General features: G+C 38.0%; 1 protein-coding gene across 1 annotated transcript in view; it reads left to right on the forward strand.

The window, feature by feature from the left end:
• The window catches only part of SLC15A5 (solute carrier family 15 member 5), an 86,551-nt gene that overhangs the window by 27,239 nt on the left and 40,410 nt on the right, over positions 1–18,902 (forward strand). The window contains exons 4-5 of the mRNA XM_058743557.1: positions 4,912–5,132; positions 9,361–9,547. Coding sequence (XP_058599540.1) covers positions 4,912–5,132; positions 9,361–9,547 — 408 coding nt within the window. The remainder of the gene's footprint in view (positions 1–4,911; positions 5,133–9,360; positions 9,548–18,902) is intronic.

Genomic DNA, 18,902 nt, shown 5'->3' on the forward strand with positions numbered 1-18,902 from the left:
GCTACATCCCTGCCTTCTTTCCCTCTGACTTAAAACCTGTATAGTACCTTATCTACTCCTTCTCGATTGCCTTGGCTAACTTTTCTCCCATGATAGTCTTCTAACTGATGTGGAGCCCTAGGATGCATTCCAGGGACCCCATGTCTTCCCACACTCTTTTCTTAAGTGATCGCTAATCCCACAGTTTGTAATGCCAACTATACCCCAAAACACTCAAGTTCATATTGACCTCACCTTGAAACTCACATATCCAACTTCTATTGGACCTTTTTTTATGGTGGAAAACTTTTACTTTTCAATTTAATACATTCTTACACAGTTTCTCTCCCTTTTCCATTCATATATATGTATTGTGAAATTCAGAAATAAGACTTCTAATCAAATTGTTGATTGACCATGCATTCATTGCTCTCTCTCAAAACCTCATCAAAATAAAAATACAAAGGGGGCTCCTGGGTGGCTCAGTCGGTTAAGCATCCGACTGTTGATCTCAGCTCAGGTTTTGATCTCAGGGTTGTGAGTTCAAGCCCTGTGTTGGGCTCCACTCTGGGCATGAAGCTGACTTAAAAAAAATAAAAATAGATAATAAAATCAAATACAGAAACAAAAAGATATGAGCTCTCAAAAATGAATAGAAAAAAAGTCATTAGAAGATAAGAGATTTTCGTACATTTCTTGAAGACAAGGCTCAACATTTTAACTTGATTTTTTTTTTATGTTTATTTATTTCTGAGACAGGGAGAGACAGAGCATGAGTGAAGGAGGGGCAGAGAGAGAGGGAGACACAGAATCAGAAGCAGGCTCCAGGCTCTGAGCTGTCAGCACAGAGCCCGACGCGGGGCTCGAACTCACAAACCATGAGATCGTGACCTGAGCCGAAGTCGGTCTCTCAACCGACTGAGCCACCCAGGCGCCCCTTAACTTGGTTTTTTAATGGTCCTCTCAAACTTAACCTGACCAAAATTCAACTCCTGATTCATTCAACTGCAACCGAGCCCCTTTCTTGTGTTCCCTGTCTCAGTGTAAGTCACCCACACACAGTTTTTTAGGAGAAAAATAAGTAGTCATCCTCAACTTTTCTCTTTTGCTCAAACTCCCCCCACATCAGAAAATACTGCCAGTTGTTCAAACATACATCCTATTCTGTCTGCTTCTCTTCTTTGCTACCACTTCATCCAAGTCACCACTACCTCTCGCCCTCTCTCAGCTTCCCTTCTTGTTTTCCAAAATGTATTATCCAAGTACACATCCTATAATATCTCTCCTCTGCATAAAATTTTTTTTTTTAAATTTTTTTTTTTTAACGTTTATTTATTTTTGAGACAGAGAGAGACAGAGCATGAACGGGGGAGGGTCAGAGAGAGAGGGAGACACAGAATCTGAAACAGGCTCCAGGCTCTGAGCTGACAGCACAGAGCCCGACGCGGGGCTCGAACTCACGGACCGCGAGATCGTGACCTGAGCCGAAGTCGGACGCTCAACCGACTGAGCCACCCAGGCGCCCCTGCATAAAATTTTTTAATGGTTTCCCATAACACTGAGGTGGGGAAACTCCAAGCTCCATACTTTAGCCTGTAAAGTCTGATCTCTGAACAACTCTTGGGCCTCACTTCCTTCCAATCTTCTTACTGAGCTATTGCCTCATTGACCTGTACCATTCCTGAATCTCTCTCAGCTCATTTCTACCCTATGACATGCCTGGCATATGCTTCCTCCATGTCTTTTCCCTACTTCCAGTCATTCAATCCTCAGTTCAAATTTCCACTCTTTTGGTTGTGTCTGTATCTCATAATGAGTGTCTGTCTTATCAGTCCATTTTGGCTTCATCATTGAACTCACCTGATATTTTTCTGCTTGGTTAGTGTCTCCCCCACCAGAAAGATAACTGAGGGATTTGTGAGTCTTGTTCACCACTATATTCTCAAGAATGAAAGCCCTGGGCACATAGTAGGTACTTAATATGTTGAATGAATGAATTATTGCATTCACATTTGTTTGGAATCAATTATGTGCCCTTGCTGGCCTAGCTAAAATTCTAGACCTCATTCATTATCGATCATTTCTTGTTCTTTTTTTTTTTTAATTTTTTAATGTTTTATTTATTTTTGAGACAGAGACAGAGCATGAGCAGGGGAGAGGCAGAGACAGAGGGAGACACAGAATCCGAAGGGGGCTCCAGGCTCTGAGCTGTCAGCACAGAGACCGACACGGGGCTCGAACCCACAAACTGTGAGATCATGACCGGAGACAAAGTTGGATGCTTAACCAACTGAGCCACCCGGGCGCCCCAGTCATTTCTTGTTCTTAAACATTTTGTTTTTGTTGTTTCATATCACCCTATCAGATATAATTTTACTTGTTTAAATAAATTCATTTTTCAAAGTGTGTATTCAGTTGAAGCCAGTGCTACTCAAAGCCTTGCCTGCGGAGAAGTGCTGATCAATGAACTGTTTGTTACTGGAGTGCAACAAAATAAATATAGACACTGAGAGAAAACATGTAGGAATATTTACAGAAAGTTAGATTTTATGTCTGTTGAATGTAATAATAAAAATATCAGGATTTATATTTTATATGTCTTTGTTTTATTCTTTAGGTATTCCATTTTATTATATTTTAAAAATGTATTGACCATAACAGTTGAGACTTTTTTTAAAAACCTTTTTTAACACAACTAGTTTAAGAAGCAATAATCTAAACTACTTCTCCTTAGAAATAATATGCGGGGTACCTGGGTGGCTCAATCGGTTGACCATTCGACTTCAGCTCAGGTCATGACCTTGTAGTTCATGAGTTCAAGCCCCACATCGGGAGGGCTGCTGTCAGCACAGACAGGGCTGCTCTCTTTCTGCCTCTCCCTCACTTGCACTCTCTAACTCTTAAAAATGAAAAAAAAATAGAAATGATAAAGATATTTAACTGTTTAATAATACTGCAGGTATCAACTTACCATGCATTAAAAGCAGATGCAAGTTTATTTTGCAACAAATAGTGACTTACTTAAACAAAAAAGGAATAATGAGTTCAAAACGTATTTAATGTAATTTCCTGAATTTAAAAAATAGAAAATTAGGGAGAATATTTTTGGAAATACTCTTTCTTCTTGTGAATAGTTATCATTTCATCATAAAGCCTATTTGAAAGCATAGAACATGTTGGATTAATGCCAGTAATAACCCTACTATCTGCACAGCACTCTTTTGTAAAAGGTGAGCAGAGAACAGGTTGATGAGCAACAGAGGTGAGATCACAAGGGAATGTCAGGGAGTTAAGCCTCCTCACCCAGAACTGTTCAAATTCAGTCTCCAGGCTGTTCATCAAGACATTCTCAGCTCTCGTCTTACTAAAATCTTAACTCAACTAATTGAAATAGCTAGGAAAGTCTCATAATAGAGCAGTTCTTCCTGCAATAATAAAAAGATGTCCCTGTTCTTTCCTAAGAGACACAACCACTCACAGGTGCTTCTGTTCCCTTGGCCCTCTCAGTCCCTGGGCTTTCATCTGTGTCTGGCAATAGTGACTACAGATATGAGCTCATAGGAGATGCAATTATTCCGACATACTTCCACTTGACCTCAACACACTTCACAGAGGCCACCAAAGAGCCACTGCTGTAATCATTCTTGGTCACTACCAATTTGGGCTGGATTTGATTCAGTGACTTAGAGGTTAAAGGTTCCATATTCAATTACCAGGCCCCCAGCTTCCTCAATTAATCAAAGCTTGACATAATAGGCCTATTACAACTCTTAAAAGAGATCAAATCAATATAATCACTCTATAACCATAAAAAGAAATATTAATAAATATTCTTTATTTAAATATAAAAACCAATACTCTGTGGCATTTAAATGAATTTGGTTAGAATGTATTTCATCTAGCATTTTATTGTGGGAAACTTGAACATAAACAAAATGACAATCAAACTATACTCTGTGTTTTTATAGCGGCCTTCTTGGGAGAAACTCAAACATTTTTACATTTATTATATCATTTATCCCTCAACTATGGTTTGGTGTCTATGTAATTTGTGGAAGGGTTTATTTGGTCAAGAGAGTACTATGAAAAATTGTAACAATTATGATGGCGCACTGAATTGCTAACTAAACAGAGGGAGGGGGTAGTCTCGTATCTGTTTTGTATCAGGAAGTCCTAATGGAGTCAAAGAAAAGGTGGAATCTGAAAGATCATAAAAAAAAAAAAAAAGCAACAATGAGGTTGCAAATCACGAGCAGTAAGTGACTGCTAACATCTGAAGCAATAAAATGCTTCTGATGCCAAAGTGACAGCCATATAAACCCAGAGGAAACTACTGGAAAAGTCAAAAGCCAGCTAATCCAATCTGAACTTTTAGTGACACTATCAACATGTATAAAGTCATTTGAAGGGTTCAAAGTTTAACCTTACATCTGAAATTCAAGGATAAAGTCAAAGCAGAGAATACATTTTGCTTCATTTCCATGTCAAAATAAGAAACCACCCTCTACCTGACAAGTGAGGATTATTTATATAAGAGTTTATATTAAAAAAATAGTAATAGTTCTTTGTGTTAAGGCTGTAAAAGAAAGTTCTGGTTGTCTTGTTCATTAATGAGTTAGACTTCTAAGAGATTGTGGAATTTCTTACTTTGGTGTTTTATTTTGTCACCTTTCTTCCCTTTTTAGTATGTTCCCATTGATCTTACTTTTTTCATTTTTTACATCAGCTGTCAAGCACCACCTTGGGCTGGTCACCAGGATGCCAGAACCCTTGTCAGAAGCTTGTTCCTTTGAATTCAGCCCCTTGAGTGCTAAAACCTTCTCGCTCACTTTACTGCCCTTCATCCTTGCAATTGTCATCTTTCTGATTGACATCTTGGAAAATTGAAGAACAATTCCTTTACTAATACATAACATTTCAAATTCATTGCAGGCTACTCCCTCCTGACAACCTTTGGGGTGTTTGTTAATGCACTGAAAACATGCTGTCTGCAATATTGCCGTCTTGCCAGAGATGTGACCAGCTGGTTAGACCACGCCAAGAAAAAAAATGGTGGTTGCTACAGTGAGCTTCACGTGGAAGATACAAAATTTTTCTTCACCTGTCTCCCTCTCCTCATTTTTCAGCTCCTTTACAGAATATGCATCATGCAGGTAAGGAGGGGTAATTAATATTACCCCCAAAACAATAAAATGATTGCATGTGAACCTTACCAGTAACTATTTTCATCCCAACAAGCTCTTCTCATATACTTTGTCAAGCAGTTATCCCATAAATGCTTCTCATCATTACAGGCTCTAATTTGAAGAGACAAGTGGGGTCAGGCAGAGGTATACCTGAGAACCTAGTATGTAAAACGAGAAATGTCTTCCAGAAATTGTGGACGATATTTCGGAGTGCATAGTCGCAAGGCATAAGAGCAATGCATGAAAAAATGAAATCTATGGGCAATTCCCCCACCTTTTTTTAACCAAAGGTTTTGCCTTCCTCCTTCATTAAACCTTTAAAAGCCAGTACTCACATGTAGCTAACTTGACTGATTGAAGTACCACCTCCACTGTACTCTTAAGTACATGTGCTAATGAACAAGTGATTCTTTCCCCACCCACCCTTAGTTCCTTGGTGATTCAGTCCCTATGCGGTGGAGAAATGAAAGGGAAAAACAGCAAGGCCAAAGTAACTTTTATAAATACATGTGATAAAAAATAATTCCAATGTAGTAATGGTCAAGGACTAACTTTCTTAGGAAGAAATATAAATGATTATAAAGTCTTTGAAGAAATTCAGGACTATATTTGCTGTCAGCCCACAACTTGAAATTTAAATGGCTAATGATCTGAGTTATATTCATAAATCCTAGAGCAATAGAGCTGAAAAGAAACTTAGAGACTAATTTACTCAACTACTTCGTTTGTTGAAGAAGAAACCAACGCTCAGTAAAATTAAGCGATTTTTGGAAGGGATGGCTAAGTCACACAATTATGAAAGGAAAAACAAATCTACCTGCTGGCTCGTAGTATAATGCTTGCTCTAATAGACTAGGGGTCAGCAAATTACTGCCTGCAGGCCAAATCCAGCCCACCGCTTTTTTTTTTTTTGCAAGATAAAATTTTTTTATATGCAAGATAAAATGGATTTTATATTTTCATATGCTTGAAAAAAATCAAAATAAAAAACTATTTTATGGCTCATGAAAATTCTATCAAATTCAAGATTCAGGGTCAATAGATAAAGTTTTATTTGAACACAGCCATTCTATGTCTCCTTATGTATGAAGCAGCAGGGTCCAGTGGTTGCAATAGAATCAGTATGTGGAAATTTTTTCTGTGTGGCCCTTTGCAAAAAGTTTCCCAAGAACCCTTGCTGTAAACAATACATGAAAGCTAAGTTGATTTAGTAGATTCAGTCTCCCTCCTGACTCCACAGTAGGAACTAGCACAAAAAGACAAAAATATTACCAATATAAATGATCATTAATATCATATACATCTTAAAATGATAAAATTAATAATAAGTACAGAATTACTAAGTGGTCCATAGCTAGCCTCAAACCTTCCATGCAATCAGCACAAATTTATCTTCATAACGCAGCGACACTTGATTTTTTTTATTAAATTCAAGCCTTTTTTGCAAACTGACATAATTTTTTAATCTGACATAAATTACCATATATTTCAATAAACCAACTTTTAACTATCTCACTAAATCTAGAGGCCCAGTTATTGATCACTTATATGTGTCACAGCTCCTAAAAGATGACATCATAGTATCTCACTTAATTCCCACAGCAAGTTTACAATGGCTGATATTATGATGTTAAATCTGAGGCTCAGAGACATTAAGTAACTTGCACCTTGCTTACAGTCACCCTACTAAAAATGGCATTTCAACTCAGGGCTGGGATCAACAACCACGCTTTGCTGTTCCACACAATGCCTCCCTTGCAGCCGGGTTAAAAACCCCTGACACAGACGTACAGGTGCCAAAATTATACACAGTAATATCATGCCAGAAAGATTTTTCAAAAAAGTTTAGAATGTATTTCTCAAGGGAGGCGGAGGAAACTTCCAACGGGACAGGCTGAAATTAGATTTTTACCTTCAGATGAAATAATCACCAGCATAAAGGCGATCCAAGCACCAAGAATAAAACATCCTCGAATTCCATATTTTAAATTTAGTAGCCATTATTGACCTTCAGTTCCAAGGCATACATTTAAAATATGTTGATATTAAGGCTCATGATGTTGCCATTTGACATTACTGGCCACTCAAAGGTGAAAATGAATCTCTATTGACAGCAATTATTTCTGAATACTCAGAGGCTTGTATGAAATAAAAGTATTTAAAATTTTAAAAGGGGATGATTTCAGAACTTGAGGCAGAAGCAGAAATGATTTCAAGCTTTCAAGACACTGGAGCCTTTTCTTAAATTAGGCAATATATTAATATTGCTTCACTAAAGATTAATAGTACATTCACCACATTATTAAGTTAACAGGTTTCTGTGTCTGTGATTCATGCCGATAATAACTTTATTCCTATTAACAATAATTCTCATTTGAAATCAGTAACAGAAACTTCCAAGTTATGCTGGGAGCCTTTCAGTCTTAGAGCCGATCTGCTGCCAGCATTTTTTTTAAAAAACATCTTTCATTTTCCTCTGATTGGGGGATACGTGCTTAATAATTTTATTAAACTAGGGCAGAACTAGCTAATTTTTCCCTGCAGTCTTGCCATCTGAATTCAACCAAAGCAATCTTTGTTTATAATCCTAAAGGTCAAATTAAAGATTGGAAGATAAATTATCACCAGGACAAATTTTATAGAGATAGAAAGAATGTCCCTGAAAATACGGTCCATTCCTGGGTTTAGGCAGTTAACGTTGCAGTAGGCTCATTTTACAAGCGGTGGGCTCGTTAACAGCTGCACTTATGACTCTGACTCTTCTGCCCTCTGAAATAGTGCAATTGATAACAGAGAAGGAGTCAGTGAAAGTTTCAAACAGGAAGTTATCATTCGGGTATTTGAGTAGTGCTGTTCTCCCAATACAGCGATCAGGCAGAACTCTTACTGCGGTGAATGCACGGCCAGAAAAATGGTTTGGAGAATCCATTTCTTAAGGACAAGGTTTGGGGTGACTTCCTCTCCAAGCCACTTAGCAGCTTTGTGTTCCAGTGGGAATTAAAGAAATACTATGCACTATGAATAATAGTGAGTGATTGCAACAAAGTTCACAAACTAGAAAAGTGAAGAGATGCCCTCTTTCCTGTGACACTGTGCTTATTAACAAGAGGTTTGGAACATGTGAACAGGCTCCAAGTTAGGGTTAGGCTTTCAGTGAAAATTATTAGGGTTATTTAAATTTTTTTTTTAGTGTTTATTTATTTTTCAGAGAGAGACAGAGACAGAGCATGAGCAGGGGAGAGGCAGAGAGAGAGGGAGACACAGAATTCGAAGCAGGCTCCAGGCTCTGAGCTGCCAGCACAGAGTCCAACGCGGGGCTCGAACTCATGAACCGTGAGATCATGACCCAAGCTGAAATCGGACACTTAACCAACTGAGCCACCCAGGTGTCCCAGGGTTATTTTAAAAATGAAGAAATTCGGACACTACACTGAGAGTTTGGGATGGGGTAGAAGTTTTCTTTGTTTTTGCTTTTTGGTTTTTGGGGGGTTTTGTTTGTGTTTTCATTTCTTATCTGCTAGTTTATTATGCAGATCTTTTTCATGCAGCTCCCTTTGTGGTCCTCCAGTGTCACATACTTAGTTTAAAACGAGAGTGTAAACACAAGTATATATTTTTTCTCTTTTTTTGTGTTCTCTTCTCATTGTAGAAGTGAAACCAATCCAAGGAGCCCACAAAGACAACCTGCTACGAGTGCTATGTTTCTACCCTGGGCCCCTCTTCTTAGTAAAAATCATTCCTATCTATTTTGTCACCAAACTACATGCTATTTGAAGGATTTTTTTTCTAGCCCCCAATTTTTTTCATCAGGTTAAAAAGAAACATCCTTAATACTTTCTGCTGGTTTTTAGTTTGTTGTTTGGGGAAAAAAGTCTATTTGTTTATATGGAAAATTATGTATTTTTTATACATCATTTGATTTCTTATGTGTCATCCTAAGCACTATCCATAGGAGAAGTAAGAAGTTAGACTGAAGGACAAAAGCTTCCTCCATGAAGAATCAGTAGTTTTGCCAAAGACTAAATAGAACTCATACTGCCTTTTCTCAGCTCATAGTTGGGACGTTGAAGATCTGGGGGACATCCAGCTCATCTGCCCCAGAGTATATGTAAGGGGCAAGGACATCATCTGCAGGATGCTGTCTGCAAAGTTAAATCACTATCTTGATGCCAGTTCCTTTACCCCTCAAATACAGATTCCTTCAGGATATTATGTGCAGACCATGCATTCTAACCTGAATTTGGATGGATTTCTCCTGCCAATTGCAGCAATGAATGTCGTCAGCATTCTCCCACTACTAATTCTGGCTCCTTTTATGGAGTATTTCAGTACCTGTCTCTTTCCTTCTAAGAGAGATGGATCATTTCTGTTGGCATGCATTAGTAAGTACAACTGACCATCTCAGGTGAATTGTTTGCAACTTTGTAAAATACACAACACTCTGCTAAGGTCTAAGCTAGCTATATGTTGCGGAGTAGAGACTGATTTTGACAAATTGGGAGGAAAGTGAATGCGAGAGTCATAACATGCAGCTTCTCAAGTCTCTCTGCGGACATCAGTGCCCCATTTTCTTCCCATCCTTTTATACCTCCTCAGAGGACACAGCTGATATAAAGACACGGTGAAACTTCCAAGACCACCGAATGGCCTATCTTTCCTCAACTGAGGCGGTCTTTATTCCTAAATCAGTGCTGACTATGTTTTTAAAACTTAACACAGGAAGGGGTGCCTGGGTGGCTCAGTCAGTTAAGTGTGCAACTCTTGACTTTGGGTCAGGTCATGATCTCACAGTTTGTGAGTTCAAGCCCTGCACTGGGCTCTCTGCTGTCAGCACAGAGCTTGCTTTGGGTCTTCTGTCTCCCTCTCTCGTTCCCCTCCTCCCCCCCCCCATGCTCGTTCACACTCTCTCTCTCTCAATCTCTCTCTCAAAACTAAATAGTTAAAATTAGTTAATTAACAAACAAGCTTTAAAAAATTAACACAGGTGATGAAACCCAAAAATAATGTCTGGCTGTTCTTGGGAGGCATTAGCCTGTGAACCAGTAGCAAAATTTCCTAAAGATTAATACTGTGACTCACAGCTTCTCATTGCACTTATTCAAATAGTAAGGTATATAGCAATAATTTTCAAACATTTTTTTCCAGTTTTATTGATCTTCCAGCTCACTTGACATATAAGATTGTGTAAATTTGAGGTGCGCAATGTAATGATTTGATACATCGATATATTGCAAAGCGTTTACCACAATAAGGTTAGTTAACTCATCCTTTACCTCACATTACTGCTGCTTTCTTGTTGTTATGGTGAGAACACTAAAGTTCTACTCTCATTTTTTAAAGTGAAAAAAAATTAGGTCATCTTACCCAGAACACAATCAGTAGAACGATAAAACAAAATTTCTTCGACTGCAGTGGGAGAGAAGGAACTGAAGACCGTTCGGATCACACTCTCCTCTGCCTTGCTCCTGTCCCTCAAGCACTGCCATGAAACAGGAAGAGAGGCACTGGTACAGCAAAACCAGGCTGAACCCCAGAACAGGAGATCTGGGTCTCAGCCTGTGCTCTGTGGCTAAGCTAGACGTGGGCGACCTTGAAAATCCACTTAACCTTTCTTGTCCTCTAGTTCACTTCTTTCGTTCACTGAGGGGCATATCCTCCATAAATTTGGGGTCCCTTTGTTCTGGAAGACTTTCAGAATCACTCTGAATGACATCAGTGCCTGAAGCGTATCCTGACACATAGTGAAAGTTCTATAAATGTTAAGTAGTATTGAATCATCATGTGTAGGGGACAGGCCTAATTGGTGGGCATAAACAGAAAGCAAAGGCACTTTAAACTCTTAAGAAATATCATATGATGGTAACCTAATGTTTTAGTGTCTACTTAAGAAATAACTCCATTGAACTATTCAGGGTCAGGCATCTAGAAGATTCTCTTCTCTTTGTTAACCTATTTTTATTAATAATTCTTCCTCTTTAGAGATCAGTGGAGACCATGCAGCCTTTTAGTCATCCGTTACTATATTTTTCGGCTGTTTCTCTGTTTGTAGAAGTTACTTTTAGGGAGCACGCTTCCTGTTATTTACCAAAGCCATCGACAAGATCACTTCAGATCACATGTCAAGGTAGATTTGTAATTTACCTTGGTTTATTTTGTTATCTCCAGTTATAGAGGCCTTTAGCAAATAACCTTTTTTTGATTTAGTTCTTAAGAGGCTAACCCCAACATTATTTATTGTAATAGGTTTGGGCAAACTATACATCTTAATAGGTTTTGACAATCCTTAAATCTTAAAAAGTGCTTTTTGGTTTGCCAATGTAGAAATTCCAAAACCAATATTTAGTGAATGCCCAACACTATTTCAAGATAAAACAAGAAACAAGAGATTGTACATACCTTCAGCAAGTACACTATTAAAACAGAATGAATACAGGACAAAATGGGGATAAATTTATATTGCAAAATGCCAAAAACTTTGGCAGTCTTGTCTAGTATAATGTAAAACCAGTCTGGGCTCCCAAATTATGCTTAATTACTAATTAAAAAAAATTTGGGCCATTTTAGGAAAATATGCTATGCAACATGGCTGAAAGAACTATGTTAGAAGTCCTTCCTGAAAATAAGATATCTTAAATTCATTTTAAATATGAGCAAATTTCTCTTGGACAATTCTCCACTCTTGCATATTTAATCATGTCTATTCTTTAAAAGGGGTATGTTTTTTATGGATGGAGGAAAGTTAGGCAGAGTTATCTAACATATCTCATGTATATGAACTAAATATTCCCCTTCAACATTGGTAGCAGACTTGTTGGATGGGAAAAAAGGAAAAACTAGACTCATTAAAAAAAAAAAAAAACAACTAAGATATGTTCCTTTGAGTACAGCATACTGAATTCAGTTGTTTCTAAGCCAGGCTCCATTCATTTGTTCATTTACATACTTGTTCATTTATTTGCATAATATTTTGCTATGGGAGTATAAAAAAAGTGTGATGATATGCATTTTTTAAAACTAGATGTTTGCTGAAGTTCTCCATATTTCTGCTTATGATTATGGAAGATTAACAAGTTTTATCAGGACATACAAGCACAAGTCTTGGGTACATTTTTTTGTGGTAATGTACATAACTGAGTTAGTCTAATATTAAAATTTCCTTTCACTTTAAACCCAAGTTCCTTGAAAATGTGAGTGAAATATATAAGTACATCCATTGTGAACAAATATGTATGAGTTCCTAATTTGAACCTAGGTACTTCCTATACGTATCCCATTTAGCCTCACGATACACCGTCATTTAATAAATCAAGAGTCTCAAAGAGAGTAAGTTCCATTTGAATTCAAGTCTTCTAATTCTAAGGCCATTGCATTATTATTATTATTATTATTCTACTTACGAGCTATCAATGCTAGATTATAGTAGTTACATTACCATTGTTAATTTGGAATCCTTACTGCTATTTCTAATTAAGGCTGTGATATGAATGAAAAAAATCCTTTCATCACTACAACGGGCAGTTACTGCTTAGACACCCCACTCTCTTCCACATCCAGTCATTGCCCTTGAAGGGACTGTCCTACTGAAGGAGGCAGATGGTACAGACAGTGCAGATGCCTCATGTTTGACGTGGATCATCACAGCCCGGGACAAGGGTGAGGGATGGGGAAATCTCAGTTGGTCAAGCTAGAAATTTAATAAAGGGAAAAAATAAACTTACTTTCTCTATCTAGCTCATAAACAATGCAACGAAAGAAGGGTTTCTGATTCAAGATATGACAGTCTTGAGTTTATCACCTACAGCCATCAAAAAGTATATCACAGTACTAACAATAAAAAAATCTCCAACCCTTCCGGAACAGTGAAAGGCAAAGGCTTGATATGCTCTGAGTTTTATCTTCCCAATATCTTCCCCTGTATCTTCCTAACACGACATGTGAGCAGATGTATCTGTTTAAAAGTCAACCTTAATTTACCTAAAATCTAAAATCAGGGATATTGTGATTTATCCTCGTCATAATTGGACGTACTTCATTTTAGCCTTTTTCAGTTCAAAAATGTTTACACTGTGAGCATTTCCTTTCCTTAGCATTAATTAAAATCCTGCAGTATGTGGTATTTAGTAGTTAGTGCTGACATACACAAGTATTAATCTGACTAAAATTAGCCTAATTAAGATTGTTATTAAGTCTTACATAAAGCAGAAGTGTGCAACACAGTAGGTAGCAATTATCTTGGCTTTTAAATAACATTTAATTTGAAATGTGGATGAAGTATATTCAAATATCTCCCAGACCTTGCTCCTTAAAATAAAAACTTGAAAATTCAAATTAACTCCAAGTCCTTTATGATGTAGGGACAGCCAAGGTTTTGGTCACTTTTTACATAACCAGTGACTCTCCTTGTTCTAATAATTAGCAGTGATGAAAGACTCCTTTTCTGACTGGAGCCAAAGCGCTTGATAAATTAAAAATTGAGTCAGGGGTCCAATCACCTTCATTGAAAGTAGGATTATTTTAGCAAAACCACGTTTTTGTTGTTGTAGTTTTAGAACTGATGCATGTTTTTCAAAACAATCACAGTACATACTCATTGAAAATACCTGATGAGAGGAACTGTAAATACTAAAAGAAGTAATGTATAAATATCTAGCCTGAATAATTCATTCATTCGACTGTTCATTTGTTTCATACATGGGTGGCTCAGTCAGTTGAGCATCCGACTTTGGCCAGGTCATGATCTCACGGTTCATGAGTTCGAGCTCCACATCGGGCTCTCTGCTGACAGCTCAGAGCCTGGAGCCTGCTTCAGATTCTGTGTCTCCCTCTCTCTCTGCCCCTCCCTCACTCATGCTCTGTCTCTCTCTCTCTCTCTCAAAAAATGAATAAACATTAAAAAAATTTTTTTTTTAAAATAACCCAGGGTCGTGGGATCAAGCTCCACATCAGGCGTGGAGCCTGCTTAAGATTCTCTGCCCCTCTCCCCCACTCATGCTCTCTTTCTCTCTCTAAAAAAAAATAACACACATTAATGTTCTCGCGTTCTTACTTTTAGAGTGGACATCAACAATGGATTATATTTGAGGAAACATAGACCATCTAATACACCATCTGAAGTGATAATTGATATCTTAATAGATACATGTGTATATCTGATCTCTATATAATGAGTTACCTGCTCCATAGTTAGAAATTAAAACACAAACTGAAGCTGAATCTCCTGAATTGAGTTCCAGTGGTCTACAGAGCAACAAAAGACACAATATGAGTAGCTCAGTTCAAATATAGGAACATACCAGGAATAGGAACAATAAATGTAAAAAACATGCCATTTGCCATTCTTATAGTGGGTAAGTAATATCTTCTGCAAAGGCAGAAGATACATATGACAATAAAATTATAGTTGTCTCTGTGAGAGTGGTTTATGGACACCAGTATGTCCTCACATGAGCAAATTTCTTATTCTGGAAATTTGCCAAAATCATGGATCAAGGCTCAATAGAATTTCATACACACAGTTGTGTTACATATCAGAGACTCATATATCAGACTACCCATAAAAAAACACCCATAGTTTCCTCAGTCAGTAAATTTAACCAATAACTGAAGAAACTTAACATATCTGTTTTTTAGTATTAGATTTTGCTTCAGTGTGAAATGGCAATGTTTGAATAAATTCTGACTTTCCTTTATTTCATTGTTGTCTAATTTGGAAAATTATTACATGGCAGGATAATAGAATAAACTATAAGAGCTTCAAGACTCTTATGGACTTGTCTACAACCACACAGCCAATATTAAAATATACATTATTTATCTGAATGTAATATCTCCTTTGGAACTATGTGCTTTATCTTGTAAATACAGATCTGCTAGAAGTTTTAAATGTGTACATTCTGATAAACTGCACTGTGCTTCAGACGAGTTATGATCTCATACAAGTTAAGAATAAAATGGAATGGATTAAATTTAGGTTAGAATCAAACTTTGTTTTGAATTTTAAGAAAGTCATTTTTCACTAGCATCAGAGAGCAGTGGCAAATAAAAAGCAAATGTAGTTATCTAGATCCTTCAGGTAAAAATATGCTTTGCCCTAAAATATCTGGGTAAATGAGTTAAATATTTGTCTTTTGCTCAAAATTGTCTGGAGAACCGTCTTTCATTGGATTTTGCTACATTAGGTCTCATAGTGTTTTATGCTAGAGTCATACTTCTCAAAATTTAATGTGTACTGGCATCTCTGAGGTTCTTGTTTAAACACAGATCTGATTCAGTCCTTCTAGGGTGGAGCTGGAGATTCTGTGTGTCTAGCAAGTTCCCAAGTAATACCAAGTGCTGCTGGCCAGAGACTACTCTTTGAGTATCAAGGACAGAGAAAGAGACCAAAAGACCACTCTGTTGTGCTTCATGACTGTGTACAGGGAGCAGGAGCCCAGGGAAAACTGCCCCAATTTCTCATCAGGCCAGAGTAGACAATAAAAGCTGATGACTAATCCAGGGCCAAATCTGGCCCACCATTTGTTTTTACACTGCCTGCAAACTAAGAATTATTTTCACAGATGAACATTTGCTATTCATCTCATGATAAGAAACAATAACATTTAAAAAAAATTTTAATGTTTATTTATTTATTTTGTGTGAGAGAAAGACAGAGAGCAGGGGAGGGGCAGAAAGAGAGAGAGAGAGAGAGTGAGAGAGGATCCCAAGCAGGCTTCACGCTGTCAACACAGAGCCCAAAGCAGGGCTCAAACTCACAAACCATGAGATTGTGACCTGAGCTGAAATCAAGAGTCAGACGCTTAACTGACTAAGCCACCAGGTGCCCTAAGAAACGATAACTAAACACCAATTAAGTGAAATTCCATCACCTCTCCAAAAGAATTATTATTTTGAATTTCATCAATAGAAAATTTGTAGAAACATATTCTATCTCTTGTTGCAGACGTATCTCCAAAATTTTGCCCTTTGCCTTACAAAATCTAAAATGTTTATTACTGAGCCTTTACAGAAAAAAAATTGCTAATATCTTGTCTAAGCTATTGTCTCTAATGTTATAAACTTTTCTGAATAAAATATAACCTTTTTTACACAGTACAAGGAGATAACCAAAAAAAGAGTAGTGAGGGGGCAGACATGATGTTTTTTTCTCTGGATGATCCTAAATTAGTGAGGATGAAGGGTATCATTGAAGATTCTCATAGAATTCAAATTCTAAAACAAGAAAGTTTGAAAACTTATTCTTACCTACCTCAACACTTTCTTTACAGTTGACATGATTATCATGGACAATATAATTCATGCAATTTGAACAACTGAATTTTTATGTAATGCCTGAACATACATGCATTAGTTCGCTATAGCTGCCATAACAAAATACCACAGAATGGGTGGCTTAAATAACAGAAATTTTTTTCTCACAGTTCTGGATGGTAAAAGTCCAAGATCAAGGTGTAGGAAGATTTGGTTTTTCCTGAGGCCTCTATTCTTGGCTTGCAGATGGCCTTGTTCTCGATATGTCTTCATATGGCCTTTCCTCTACTCATGCACAGACATCATGTCTTTTCCGCTTCTTCTAAGGACACTAGTTTTATTGGATTAGGGCCCCACCCTTCTGACTTCTTTTAACCTTAATTAGCTCTCTAAAAACCTGTATTCAAATAGTCACATTGGAGGTTAGGACTTCAATAAATGAATTTTGAAGGAACATAATTCAGTCCACGGCAATACCATATATATGTATAAAGTCATCTCTGAAATTGTGTTACATAAGCATTTCTTCCTATCTCGGTGATACATAAAAAAGTGTTTCTTCGGGGCGCCTGGGTGGCGCAGTCGGTTAAGCGTCCGACTTCAGCCAGGTCACGATCTCGCGGTCCGTGAGTTCGAGCCCCGCGTCGGGCTCTGGGCTGATGGCTCGGAGCCTGGAGCCTGTTTCCGATTCTGTCTCCCTCTCTCTCTGACCCTCCCCTGTTCATGCTCTGTCTCTCTCTGTCCCAAAAATTAAAAAAAAAAAAGTGTTTCTTCTTATAGTTGAATTTACCTTTGATTCAGGGAAACGTGTAGGTTAGTAAACAAATAATACTGAAAGCCTTATAATAGTAAGTACCGGTCTCTAGCTCTGGCTTTCTCCACCATCCAGTCAAGGTTCCCAGAGGCAGATCTTTAGGTGTTGTTTGTCTAAGTTAATATTGCTAAATAATATGGTTATAGAATATTTTTATTTAAATCAGCAATCAGTTTTACACACACACACACACACACACACTCATGGCAAAATCAAAGAATTAAATTGTCTCATATAAACATTTATTTTCTATATTTAAAAAGTATATGAGGGGCACCTGGGTGGCTCAGTTGGTTAAGCGTCCAACTTCAGCTCAGGTCATGATCTCACAGTTTGTGAGTTGAGCCCTGCATGGGGCTCTGTGCTGACAGTTCAGAGTCAAGCACCTGCTTCAGATCCTGTGTCTCCCTCTCTCTCTGCCCTTTCCCCGCTCGTGCTCTCTCTCCCTCTCTCTCTCTCTCTTAAAAATAAAATAAAACACATCAAAAACTTTTTTTTAATTATTTGTTTTTTTAAACAGCCTGGACAGGCTCCGGGCTCCTAGCTGTCAGCACAGAACCCAACATGGGGCTCCAACTCACAAACCGCGAGATCATGACCTGAGCTGAAGTCAGACACGTAACCGAGTAAGCCACCCAGGTGCCCCCAAAATTGTTTTGTTAATTCTCAGACTGCTCTACCAATTTCATCATCCCATCACCAGCTTTGTCCCTGTGCTAAAACATATAAGATAATATACTAAAGGCTCTTTTTCCTCTGGTGATCTTCTCACAGACTTCTATGTCCTCATTCTGTCTTGACTGTGGCCCTTAGGAACAGCAGCATGGTGCTCTTTCTTGTTAGATTTCTAATTACCTCTTCCTCTTTCTTGATTTACTTCCTTTTTCATTACCATTTATCTTTTAGCAACTTCCTATGAAAGGTATATAGGAAGCAAGTTTTCCAAGAATTTATATGGCTTGAAAAGCCTTCTTTTTACCCTTACCCTTGATTAATTCACTGTACATAGAATTGTAGGTTGAAAAGAATTTTTCTTCAAAATTTTATTTATTTATTTTTAATTTTTTTAAGTTTACTTATTGATTTTGAGACAGAGAGAGAAAGAGAGGCAGGGAGAGGAGAGAGAGAGCAACAGAGAGAGAATCCAAGCAGGCTCCACACTCTCAGCACAGAGCCAGATGTGGGGTTGGAACCTGCAAACTATGAGACCATGACCTGAGCTGAAATCAAGAGTCGACTGCTCAACCTACTGAGCCACCCAGGCACCCTTCTTCAGAATTTTAAAGCTATTGCTCTATTGTGATCCACACACTTGAAGGACTGTTGAAAGGCCTCGTGCCCTTCCGATGCTCTTTCCTGTGTTTATGACCTCTTTTCCTAAGTGGAGTGTTCTATCAGTGATATTCTAAGTTGCCATGTTATTGTGCCCTGGTAAAGGTCTTTTCAACCATCACACTATTCACCAGGTATTCTCATTGTTCTCTTAATCAGAGAAATTTTCTTTTATTTTTAAAATAGAATTTCCTGGGGCGCCTGGGTGGCGCAGTCGGTTAAGCGTCCGACTTCAGCCAGGTCACGATCTCACGGTCCGTGAGTTCGAGCCCCGCGTCAGGCTCTGGGCCGATGGCTCGGAGCCTGGAGCCTGTTTCCAATTCTGTGTCTCCCTCTCTCTCTGC

This window comes from Neofelis nebulosa, chromosome 8 (assembly GCF_028018385.1).
Source record: "Neofelis nebulosa isolate mNeoNeb1 chromosome 8, mNeoNeb1.pri, whole genome shotgun sequence".
Taxonomy (NCBI): domain Eukaryota; kingdom Metazoa; phylum Chordata; class Mammalia; order Carnivora; family Felidae; genus Neofelis; species Neofelis nebulosa.